At 32.0% G+C, this 13,809-nt stretch overlaps 1 protein-coding gene across 1 annotated transcript; it reads right to left on the bottom strand.

Moving 5' to 3' along the window:
• Nucleotides 1–394: 394 nt before the first annotated feature.
• LOC127127719 (cyclin-dependent kinase inhibitor 4) lies at nt 395–3,575 on the bottom strand. Its single transcript, XM_051056979.1, has 3 exons — nt 3,026–3,575; nt 931–1,122; nt 395–831 (listed from the first exon to the last, which is right to left on the bottom strand). The coding sequence occupies exons 1-3, from the start codon at nt 3,421–3,423 to the stop codon at nt 762–764; spliced, it is 660 nt and encodes a 219-aa protein (XP_050912936.1). The 5' UTR covers nt 3,424–3,575; the 3' UTR covers nt 395–761.
• Nucleotides 3,576–13,809: the final 10,234 nt, after the last annotated feature.

Genomic DNA, 13,809 nt, shown 5'->3' with positions numbered 1-13,809 from the left:
GAATTTTTAATATTGTCCAAACTCTACCTAAGTCCTATACCAAAACTCTGTGTTTCTCAAATTAGTGTGTTTAAGTTTGAAGACAAAAAACTTATATGCAAGTAGTGAAAGGAAAGGAAAGGAAGGATTTTGAGAAACAACCCAAATTAATAACTGAATTATATTTTTTTTAACTCTCTGTTCTTTTTTACGTTTTTGGCAATAATATCATTGATAAAATTCAAATAAAAATGGAAACTTTAATTAATGGTACTCTTGTGGAGGTATGCATTGTTGTCTCGTTGTCATGAAAGTTGCAGTTTAAATCATTAGAGACACCCATCGTGGGTCATAGGACAATAATAACATTGTCGCCAAAAGTTAAAACTTGACAGATACTTGAAGCTTGAAAACATAGAAAGGATAACTAGTATTAATAGTAACATTAACACTACTGATTAACGATTTATCCCTAGGAAATTATAGACACAAGTTAACAATACTCAAGAAAACAAAAGAGACCCATATACCCCCCTACCCTTACATATAAGAAATACATTTAACTAACTCTAAATTCTAAACTAACCATATATTAGAAATGTCTTCTAAACTAAACTAGTAACTAGTAAAATACCCGTGCATACGCAGAGTACGAGTGATGATGCGCATTTGTGTAGAACAAGATCTCAAGCGATCTAAATGGTTAGTGAAAGCTGCTAGCTCGGCTAAATTACAAGTCTAATAGCTCTGCCTGAAATCCAAATGGCTTGCGAAAGCTTGTCCTAGTGAAGTACAGGGACCCATTCGTATCGTCCTGATAGAGGTACATCATTCACTACATCAAAATTGTACCTGCAAAATTTAAACAATATACACATCGGCATAAATAATTGAATCACTGATTTAATCCTCAAAACTATTGGGGTTGGAGAGATTAAAAGGAATACGCACTTTTCCATGAATATTGCTTGTTGCTGCTTCTCTGCGAAAGCAAAGAACTCGTCCATTTCGTAAGCTGTTGGAATATTTCTCTGCATGTGTTCACGAATTATCCGGTGTGTCCTTTGTCTTGTGGTTGAACCAGGGGTATGGATGGCACTTGAATCCCTTATTAAACTACAAGGTGTGCTTTCTCTGGTGCTTCTGTTAAACAGAGAAATATTACTATTAAAATAGCTCAGCAAAAGAATCTAATAGGGAAAAACTTATAAAAAGAAATGGCAGTCATAGAAAATGCAAATTCTGGCTTATAATCAAAAGTTTCTGCACCAGAAATGCTGACAGAAAAATAACTGAGAAAATAAAAAAGGATTGTTTTTGCTCACACAAAAACTCTTCAAAATGGAATTAGACTAGAGACAAACTCCTACTCTAGAAAAGTAACTGGCATTTAATAGAGACAAACACTGACTCAGTGGGCTCAAGCAACAAAAAATACAAAGAAAGAGATAGCCAAATCTTTCTTATTCACTGCAAAAACCAAACAGGAATCCAAAACACATCAAACTGCAAATAGGCCCCAGGTATATGACATGCCTTTGCTAACACGAAGAGTCATAAGAGTTATGGCTGCTGGTATTACTCAAGTCAAAATAATTTCATACTTGCTCGCGAAAAACACAAATATGAGGACTCAGTAAATTGAAACCGGTTGATGAAGATTGGACAGTATTATAAGATAGGTAAATTCAATTTTAAAAGTAAACTTAGGGCGTCCAATCTTCTATCAACAGTACCAACTTCCTGGATGGGTGAATGTGTGCTTTCCGTACCCACATGGAGTCCTACACCAATAGTTAACAGGGACAAATCAAGGTTAAATTTATACATTTCTAATCTCAACTTATTTTAAGGTTATCAAAATCACAAGTGAAAAACGAATGGAAATTACAAAAGGCCTCAAAATATGAATCAATAAAGATTGCTAAATCACAATTAGTCAACACAACAACTAAATCTGCAGAGACATTAATGTACCCAAATAACTACTTTTAGAGTTGAGATTTTCTTTCTGTTTTTTAATCGAATCTCAGTACTCATTTTCAATTTTGCTGGTTATGTAATCAATTAACATGAAAAAAGATTGAAACTTTGTCAACACCCTGCATTATTGATAGTACTATCTATCATTCATTAATGTAACGGGATAGTTATAGCAAATAAATTTTACCATGGAAAAATTATGTACTACAAACTGTGTAATGAAAGAAAAACACAGATATCAATGCATCAAATAAAAAATACAATATGCAATAAATAACTATACGGAGAGGTATGCTAGTTGCAGAGAACCTATCCCAAGTCACAGAAGTTACAAATTTGAGCACTCCTTGTACCAACAGAACTTTACCCCTCAGTACCAGATTTCAGAGTAAGAAACCAAAACAATCACATGAAAGCTTAAACATTAAAACGAAAATCTAGGGACTAAGACAACACTAGGCTTACTAAAAATAATAATAATAATAATAATATATTATTATTATTATTATTATTATTATTATTATTATTAAAAAATCAATATAATATATTATACTATTATTATACAAAAGTATAAGCAAAAGACTTGTGGCTTTTGAGAGAAGATATATAAGCAGAACAGCAGTGGTATATAAAAAAATTTAAAACCCTTTTATTTGATAATTTCTTATTCTAATGAAAAAATATAAGAATATATATAGATTAAAAAATTGTAAAACCCTTTTATTCAGGGTTTATGGCATACTTTTTTTTACAAAAAATAAAATAAAGGTGGAAAAACATAAGATAGAAGCAAAAGGGTTGCAAAAAATGAAAACCCTATTTTTTACTATGCCTTTCAATTTCCTTCAGGCAAATATAAAAAATTGAAATTCACTTGTGTAAATTCTCAAACAAAACATAAATAACCTTTAAAAATTTAATTTTTTTAGAAGAAGAATATAAAGAAACAGCACAAAAGGGAAAAGGAACACACAATGAATATTGTTATGCATATATATGAAACTGAAAAAAATGAATAGAAATTAGAAAGACACAAAATTGAAGAAATTGAAATTGTATATACCTATCTAAGCCTTCAATCTCCAAGAAATTTTCCCCAAAAGAACCTTCCACGGTGAAATCAAAATTCACCTCTTCAGCACAGAAATTTCCAGTTCCCAAATTCTCAACACTATGCAGAGACGAAAACGTTTTGATAGAACACTCTCGAAGCCTCAAACTTCCTACTGAATCATTCTCCCTGCGAGGCTGCGGCGGCGGAGGGACCTTCCGGAGGCGCCGACTCCGGAGCTGAAGGAAAGCAGAGGAGTCCGTAAGTTGCGGGGAAGAAGTCGGCGACTTCTGGAGAGCTAGGGTTTTAGCTCTGGTCCGGACTCCGACGGCGGTGGCGTGAGACGGAGCTTCCATGATTACAGCGGCGACGTCGCCGGCGGTTTTGGATTTCTTCATGTACTTACCCATTGAAAAGAAAAATTGAAAGTTGAAAGAGAAAAAGCGATTTTGGAGGGTAAATTGTGTTATGTGCGAAGAGAGAGGGAAAATTGGAGGGAAGATTGTGAATTTTAGGGTTTGGGTTTTAGGGGGCAACGCAATGTCTGTATATCTTCTCTCTCTATTTATTGATAAATAAATATTTAAGGAAAGAAATAGTTTTTCGATAGAAAATAAAAAAAGAGACAAATTTGGAAACATTATTGTTGGGTGACAATAAATATTTAGTATACTGGGTAAATGTAAATTATTTACACTAGTGCACCATCTCTTTTCTTTAATAAAATATATAAAAAAATTCAAAAGAGTTCTCTTTTATTTTAATAGTAAATAACATTAAAATTATTCGTCACTTATTCTTTTAGGTGTTTTAATGCCGAATAGTCAAAATTCAAGTTTAGTGTATGTTTTCCTCTTTTTCATTATGATTTCAATTGTTTAGGTGTTATATTTTATCTAATAATTAATTTATCAATAGATCAACTTCAACTGTTATTTTGTTTTCCAGACTTTCATTATTATGGTTTTGTCTACTCTTTTAATTAATCATTGAATGTGTTGGATTTCATTTTTATTAAATGTGACTTAATTGATCAATAATGTCACCTTTTAATTTATTGCTTTTAAACTCCAATGTGTTTTCTTTTTTTCAATGTTTTTTCTTCTATTTAATTATGTTATATTTAGAGTTTATGCTCTAGTGTGTGGGTTGTATTTATTGATTGGATAATTGGTTTTTTATTTCACTTATGGTCATGTTGTTGAATTTTATTTTATTTTTGGTGATAAGGAGGGTTTGGAACCCAAAACAGAAGAAAAAAAACTACAACATAATTAATCTCTGAAATTGAGGATACTACAGTATCATAATAAATTAAGTGTCTAATAATTTTCGGGGTAATCTTTACAAATTTTCAAATCTTCATCACTAATAGCCACATACTTAGCCAAGACATCTGCATAATGGTTGGTTTCTCGTGAGATATTTTAACCTATCTAATCCTCTCTATAAGCCATCGAATACAATTTAACAAGGAAATCCATGCCCAAATTATTATCTAATTTTATCAAATTTATGAGAGTGTTGGAATCCACTTTGAAGATCTAATTTTGAAAATTTTATCTCCATAGCAAGCCTAAGCCCTTCATACACTCCCTAAAGTTCCGCCCTCACCACACTTCAATTGTCAAAATGTCGGGTAAAACCTCATATACACTCACTATTTGTGATTCTTATTATTCATTTGTATTTTAACTCTTTACCATCTAAACAAACTCCATTGGTGTTAAGACTCACCCAATCTGTCTCCGGTGATTTCAACCTATCCTACTCAAAGTCTTATTTCTCCCAACAATAATCTTGTTATTCTTCATAGCTTTCACGTAGTCATTCATTCTACTATGGATATGCATGTCCAAAGAGGGGGGCTTGTTATAATTATCATCATAATACTCTTTATTCCTCCATGCCCAATACTGATTTACATTAAGGTTAAAATTGATCCACTCTTTAAGACCCAATGTGAAAAAGCTCACTTTTATATTAGTTGGCACCATTAGAACCCAAAATTGTTCTATCATGCGTTTTGGTTTGGAATTGGTTATGGTTTGTATCTTAATTTCCTATATTTCATTAAAGGATGTGAAATTTGTTATTGTAACGTTAAAAGTTTTCAAGTGTAAAGTTACCGTATTATAATGACATTTCAAATGTGACGTTACACTAGCATAATAACACTCTATGTAAAACGAAAGTGTATCATGAATTATCAATCTTATATAGTCTATCATTAAGCCTTAAAATAGAATTATTTTTTCCAATAATGTATCCTTAAATTTTTCTTGCTTTAGTCATACATATTAATAATAGATTATATCGTATATGTATGAAAATGATTAATATGCCTTTTTAAAAAGAAATGTTATCATAAGTTATAAATTCTAACTTATATGTGTATGTACGGTATATAATTTGTAACATTTATTATTTATTATAATTTATTACATTTATTGATATTCAAATAAATTGTATTTTGAATTGTATTTTGGAATTATTTATTAAAGTAGAGTTTGTTAATTACTAAAGTGGTTAAATTCTTAAAAATTTATACTTTATAATTTTTATTGAACTTTGATTTGAATGCTATGTGAATTATTTGTGTTTGATGATTTTTATTATTATATGATTTATATAGACTTTTAAATTTGGAATCTAATGTAATTATTGAATTCTAAAAGGTGGAATTCTTTAAGAACCTTATCAGGAAAGCTAAGTAAGAGAGACTAAAAGACTAAGGATTTAGGATTAAACAAAAATAGTTCTTGACTTATTTCTTTTATTTTGTGAAAGGAGATGGTGAGAATTTTATTCGGAAAATTCCTATTATTCTTCAAGTGAAAGATGATCCTAAGACTTAAAGGAAAGAATTAGCTTCAAAGGTCTTCTCTTTTTGGTAGGACATTATCCAAGACAGAATGAATTATAAAATTTCAAACCAAAAGGTTTTTAGGCAAAAGGAAGATGTTGACTATTTCGACACATATGCACTAGTAGCAAGCACAATGAAAATTAAAGTATCGTTTGCATCAGGTTCTTTGCATGATCTTATAGTTTATTAAAAGAATGTCAAAATGACATTCCAAAACGAATATCTCGATGAGGAGATTTTCATGGAGAAATCGAAAGGTTATGTGCTTCTTGGTAATGCAGATAAGACGTGCAAACTTTCCAAATCATTGGATGGATTAAAATAAGCACTGAAACATTATGTTGAGAAAGTACTTGATAAGTTCAAACTCTTACGTTTCAAGAAAGTGAGTACTACATTTGATCCTAGTGTCAAACTTTAAAATAATGATGGAAGAGTTGTGGCTTAATTGGAATATACATGTGCACTTGGTTGTCTAATATATTTGATGCAATGTACTTGACATGACATTTGTAGTTAATAAAATAAGTATATTTACTAGCAATCCAAATGGTGAGCATTGGAAGGCCATCACAAAGAATTTTGTTTATCTTTTGAAAAATAACAATTTTGATCTCCATTATGGTAAGCTTCCCGCCATACTAGAAGGATATACCGATGCGAGTTAGATATCTAATGTGGAAGATCACAAATTCACAATTGGATGGATATTTACACTAGCTGGAGGAGGAATTTCTTGGAAGAGCAAGAAACAAACATGCATTACTCTTTCAATCATGGAATCAGAGTATGTGGCTCTTGTTTTCGTTGGTCAAGAAGCAGAATGATTAAGGGACCTTATGTTGGAAGTTCGATTGGAGAAAGACAGTGTTTCAAAGGTTGTGATACATTATAATAGTCATGCCACTTTATCTAGAGCATTCGTGAGAAAATTGATTAAGGATGGAATCATTTCACTCATTTATATACATACGAGCTATAATTTGGCTGATCCATTTACTAAGTCATTGGTCAGATACTTAGTAAAGACAACCTTGATAGGTATGTGGTTGAAACTCCTTTAATAAGAGTTCCAACCGCGGCAACAACTCAATCTTGCGTTAACAAAACATTAACCTCGAGTTTCAATGGGTAACAACAACTCGTTGATTTGGATGTTGGTCGGATATTTGATAATAATGTTTACTATTTTAAATTGAGGGTTGAGTTTTTCCAAACTCGTAATGAAGTTCAATACCGAGAGTAAGTATCTCATGGAAAAGGATACAATATAAACTTCACCTATGTGAATTTCGAGATGGTGTCGTCTCAAAGTAAGAGTTGGAGTTTCTTTCACGAAAAAATTCATGAAACACGAAAGCACATGACCATAAATAAGTGTTAGGCGAGATATGTAGGGAAAGAACCCTTAAAGAATGTGTGTAAGGTAACGTTGGTCTAATCATATGGATTAATGGTTTAACAGAATTGCTACATAACATTCTGATTAGTCTTTGTGCTGTCTTTAATAAGATTAAGTTTTAAATCGAAAGATACCTAACTGTATTAACATTCTTCATACCTCCTTTTTTTGGAATTAGACTTGTCATTGTTAGAACAAGTGGAGGATTGTTGGAAATTATGGACAATCAATGCTCATGGGAGTGTTCCAATAAGACAAAAAGTCTGTAATTGAGTTAATGACAATATACAGCGACTTAATTTTAATTACTACTCCTGAATTTAGTCGTTGCTTAAAGTTTGAATTTCGAATTTGAAATATGCAACATTTCATGAAGGGGTGCATAATGTAACCATAAACGAACCCTTGCAAATTTATGTTAAAAATGTGTTGTTTCATTAAGAATTACAACCTCGTGAAACAACACATGCATAGCTTATAAATACATTATTCAGAATTCGAAAATCATAACACAAAAAAAATTTGTGCATCCTCTTCATATAATTCCAAACACTCTTTCTTACATTTGAATTTTCATCAATCTTGTGCAAATTCGATTAGAAGACTGAAATATCCCGAGTATTCATGCGTTCCAACTATAAGATTATAAGAGAGTACTTAAAATACTTTTAAGGAAAGTAATTTCGTTCACGATTCTAACCTCGACCCATTTATTTAAATAAACTTTATAACATTATTATTATTATTATTATTATTATTATTATTATTAAATATTTAGTAAAATTTGTAATTTTTTCATATATACTAATAAAATATATTATATGCATTAGCTTCATTAACACAACTTTTTATTTTTAAAACTTTTATTGCAACGTTTTATTTTGAATTTAACAATTAAATTCTAAAATAATTCAATTTATAAAAAAACTTTAAATTTTTATTGACGAAACCTTATCATAATTTAAAAAAATATATATCATATCCCTCCCAGTACCTTACTATGCATAGTAGATGGTTATCTCTGCCCCACAAGTGAATTGGGCAAGGTTTATGTAACTTTAGTGCAATAAATTTACCGTGACTTTGTCTCTCTTTTTATATTTTCTTTTATTTAATTATTTTTTATTTTTTATTTTTTATTTTTGTTCGTCCAATCCATTTCGGGTCGAGTATGGGTGTTGTTTAGGCGGTTCTTTTTCCTTTTCTGTATTATTTCATTGTGTCAGAGAATGTCTCATTGATATGCAGACCAGTAATCCTCATTTACTACCACCGAAAAATTAATTTTGTAAACATTGCAAATGTTTATGACTTTGTAAACGTCAGATAGTAAGTTGGAAGAATATTGTCGATTCACCTTATTGCATATGCGTTTGACAATCTGATCTCTTCGAAGTAGTGTTTCAAAGAAGGTTTTGTTAATGCATACCATGCATTGACAACTTTCTTCCGAAACGTTTTGTCATTGATCTCCGCAATAAATTTTGAGCGATATGTCTAATACAGTAGACATGCGTCGAAGGAGGATCCTATCAGTCATTATCAATATTTTTATAGACACTCACTATTGATGGGTGTCTGTCTGAGATCAAACATAAGTTATACTGACAAGCAATGTGCAATCAGAGATTTAAAAAAAAATTATATCCACCAGTAATCTCCCATTGAACTAGTGTAAATGCTATTGAAGAAATATTGTTGTCGTCATTTTGTGTCACTCCTATCAATATTGTTTCTTTATATTTTCCGTACAATCGTTTATCATCAAGAATTTTAAATAATATATTAAATATATGTGATATTCTTTTAAAAAATTAATTTTTTATTTTCAATATATTTAATACATATATTTAAAAAAAAAAAATTTTAATTTCTTAAATAATTTTTAATTTATCTTCGTTAACATTTTTCTTAAAATAAAATAATTGTTGAGTTTTCTATATGTACCAATCACGTCGTGCGCGCGTAACAAAATCACACACATCCATCCCCATGTTCTCAACTTTTACCTTTATTTTGTTTTTAAAAAAACTTTTTCTTTATTTTTCCTTTTTGTTTTCACGAAAAACAAAAGCGTGTCTTTCTTTAAGCCCTCCCTCGCGCCGCACTAGACTTTACCTTTGTGCCCTCCCGCCTTTTCCCTTGGATTCCATCTTATTTCTTAATTTTTTATTTATTCAATTCAAACAAATGTTTCTCTCTTAGTAGGGAAAATAGAAATTCACACAAGTCACACATAAAAGAAGCATTAATATATTTTTTAAATCCAAAATAAAATATAGAGATAAAAAAATTGAACAAATTACTAAAACTCATAAAAAAAATTAAATTTCAAAATCATGAAGAACAGTGAAATGTTTATAATAAATTAGCATTCAATTATATAGAAGTGAAAATTTATTTTCTAAATGGTTACTTCAAAGTCAATTGATATCATAAACAAAATTGGAGTCAAAGAGTCTTACCTGAAATTTCCACACACACTGAGTGCATATAAGGAAGGACTTCAGTAGAAATTCGAATCCTCCCTCCACCATATTAAATGCTCCAACAATTTTTATCTTATGATACAATATAATTAAAATATTTATTCGTGTTTAAATGAATTAATATAGTGTAGTAATATATTTAATTTTATATATTTTCACATGAAAGAAGAGGAGAGTATTACACAGATGATAGCTATCAGTTAAATTCTCCACCAAATTTTAAGTTTGACAACAATTTAGAATATATGGCACGACAATTTAATCAACATTTCCAAAAAGTTTAGTTTGTTATATAGCAACAACAACTTATTTATGCTATGAAAATGTCTTATTAAAAAATGAATTAATTCTTAGCGAATTCATAGTAAAGATTTTTTTAAGGTGTTTGTTGGCATTTTCGTTCATTTTATTTATGAATGATTTCTTTTCTAACTGACCTAACATTGTTAGACCACCTCCACTTGTGGTTCCTTCAATGGATTTGCCAGCATGACACCCATCTTTTTACTTTTTCACGTTTCAAGTATATGTCAGTGTGGGGAGCAGCGTAATGTGAAGCAACGGTAACCTTTCTTTTTTTATTTATTTTTTAATTTAGAAACTAACCGTTCAACGGCTACTTAATTTTATTTTTTATTTTTTTTAACTTATTTTTTATTATAAATATAATTTTGGTTTCCAAAAATTTACCAACACAAATTTCTCTCACTTTTATTTTCTCTTCAATTTGAAATTTCTCTCTCACAATTTCATCATTTTATTCCTATACTTTTAATTTTTTTTCAACAATTTTTTCTCATTAGCATTTTTTTTACAAAATATTTAACTCAAAATTTCATCTTTTTACTTCAAATTACAATTGTTTAGGCCAAATGGATCCTAATCATTTTCATTATCAACAAGCTTTTTTCAATTACATGCAAAATTATCAAAATCCTAATCCTCAAAATTCTCAAATTCCACCGGTGCCAACAAACCCCGCCATGATTGCACAACATGATTGTGGAAGACAAACGACATACATATGGAGGTAATTTTGATTACTCTTATGATAAGGAGAATAGTCATCCAAGGCGCAGCGGAATTTAAAATTTCTCCATTTAGTGATCCTTACGAATGGGCATGATCAGTGATAGAATCGTTACCTCTTGTGGCGATTCAAACCTTTGGTGCAGATCTCTTGTAACGATCAAAACCTTGGATACAAATCCACGGAGCGATCACGAACGTTGAACGATGACAACGTCTCTACTCAGTCCACACGAACGGATTCCTTCAATCTCAGTGCTAGCTGGTACGAATGAAGGCTTTGAGTGAGAGAGAGGGAAACGAAATTCCAAGTCTTCACTTGAGTTTTAGTCTGAGTGGAGTGACCATGCTTCTACCCAAGGGGTTCTATTTATAGAACCACTTGTGTGGGCTTCAAGCTAAAAAGCTCACTTAAGTGTATTTTGACCCATATCTCATAATATGCCAAAATCACTTAAGTATTTGGTACCTTACCATATTTCGTACTCCACTTAAGTGCACCGTACCTTACGGTGTTCCTTAGTTACTCTATCTCTCATCAATCAGTCCTTTGTGTGTGACCCTGTAGGTTTTCGCGACGTTGGCAATTATATTAAATCACGCATTTAACATAATAAACAGTGAGCGGTATCCAGCAACACATCACTGCTACCCAAGACACGAAAATGTCATGTGATCTGACAAAACCTCCTGTGATAATAATTATGTGTATAATTACTCTTTTGCCCTTATGTCTATATTGAACACAAGGTATAGACCGTGTCATCCTTGTCCAGTTCAATATTGGGCCCATAGACATTTATCCTGTTACGCAGGATGGGCAAATTCCATCTAGGACACTCATGTCCCTCAGCATGCTTTGTGGAGTATCCATCAACTGTCTTTATGGTTATCCAGTTACGGACAATGTTGGATCATCAATAAAGCACTCGACTTTACATCTAGGATCCATAGTGGTTTCAGGTCGAAGAGTGGTATACACCATTATCACCATGAGAATAACTTATGACACTTTGCATAACTTTCTATATAGTATTCTCATAGCGGGTCAATCCGGTATAAATATCACTCTTAATATTCATACCTATGTTTAAGACTTGATAACTCTTTATCCATGATCCATGAGATGTGATCATCAGTCTACAAACATAATAGTCTTAATGCTTTAATGTTATCTGTAACACCTCAAAATTTGCCCTCCTCTTCTTGAGACTAGTTTGGGGCATTGCATTTCATATTTTAGGGCATTAGGCATTGCATTTTGCATCTCATATGAAAATGAGAAGGTCATCCTCCAAAGTCTTTTCAAAAGATGGGGAAGTTAGGGGATTCAAGCCTGATGGTCTCTATGAATTGATCATCAACCATCTGAGGGTATGGGCTCCAATTAGGGTTTTTTTATTCTTCAAAGGTCTTGAGCATCATCTTATCTGAAAGGACACATCACCATCATCATGGTTCTATCATCATCAAGGGTTTCAGAGTTCATCCTCAAGTTCCTTTGGATTAGGGTTGTGACCTCTGGTCAACCCTAATCAATGCAGTTCTTCCAACTAGGGTTTCTCAAAGAGATGAGGTATTTTCTTGGGATGAGGATCACATGATTATTATAAGGAGCTTACATGATCTAGGGTTTCATTTTGAAGCAATTTCACCAAGTGGTAGAGGCTCAAGTGGATCAAGACATCTCAAGGTCATCTGAGGACCAAAAGTCAACTGTGTAGTCAACTGAGGGCTATGAGGTGGGGAAATGAGTTGAGACACCTCAATCATGTTCAAATGGGGTCTATTAATTATTCTAAAAATCCATCTTGAAGATTCAAAGGTCATGGCAAAAGTTACTAAAAATGGAAAATGACCTATAATTCAAACTTTCCAAATTTGGCAAGTTTTTGGTCCACTTTCAACTTGACTTTTCAATATCAAAGGGATTGCAAATGGATTTTTGGTGAACATGAAAGTTGTAAATCTTTGTCTTCCCTTTCCAAAAAGGCCTAATTCATGTTCATATGATGAATGGTTGAGGAGTTATGGTCATTTGATCACAAAGTGTGCATGGAAATTCTAAATGGCATAACTTTTGATATAATGCTTCAAATTGGTTCATTCTTTTTGCAAAGTGTTTCTCATGTTCAAGGCATCTCAAAATGACATCATTTGACTCAATTGTGCAAAAGGAATCATGGTCAAAAGTCACATTACTGCACATTTGTTCTAAGGATGGTATCATGCTACAAATCAAAATTCACAAAGAACCAAGGCAAGGCTTCACTTCAGCTTTCTTCATAGACCATATTTGAGTAAAAATGAGACCTTGCCATGCATGAAAGAGGCGTGTATGTTCCTTGTTTCACACATGTTCAAAATGAAGCAAATCTTCACCATTCATTCTTGGCTTAAGATGCAAGCTAAACAACCTTCAAATCCTGACCCTTAGTTGTTCTTGAGTGGATTAAGATCCTAGCATGGGGCTGAGCACATGCATTATGGCCATGGGAGCTCATTTTGCATTTTTGCAATTGGCATAATAACTCACTAATCATGATTAGCAAATGGCTAAAATGATTATCAGTGTCATTAGCAAGGAGTATAAGTAGAGAAACCCTAATCATAACTGCCATAATGGCATTTTCAGATCTAGAATTCAAGAAACTCTCTCAAAATCTCTCTCTTCGAATTTGCATTTTCTTCATACAAACCTTGAAGATTATTGCATATTCTTGATCCTCATGCTTCACTGATCAAGAATCATCCATCGTTTGGTGCAACTCTTCAAGAAATCGAGCAACTCAAATGCATTATCATGATGAACGGATTTGGAAATTGAGGTGCATTCAAGAGGTTTCAGCCATTGCTTTTTGCATAAAGCTTCAAATGAAGTTCAAAGGAGTTGATCTGGAGCAGCTGAGCTTGTGAGAGCGCGATTTCAGAGATCTCCATTTCCAGGTGACTCCATTTTCACTCTCTCCTTTAGTTGATTTTATGTTATAGGATTGAAGATCTTGTT

Source organism: Lathyrus oleraceus, chromosome 3, assembly GCF_024323335.1.
Source record: "Lathyrus oleraceus cultivar Zhongwan6 chromosome 3, CAAS_Psat_ZW6_1.0, whole genome shotgun sequence".
NCBI lineage: Eukaryota > Viridiplantae > Streptophyta > Magnoliopsida > Fabales > Fabaceae > Lathyrus > Lathyrus oleraceus.
This window is presented reverse-complemented; position numbering and strand designations above follow the sequence as displayed.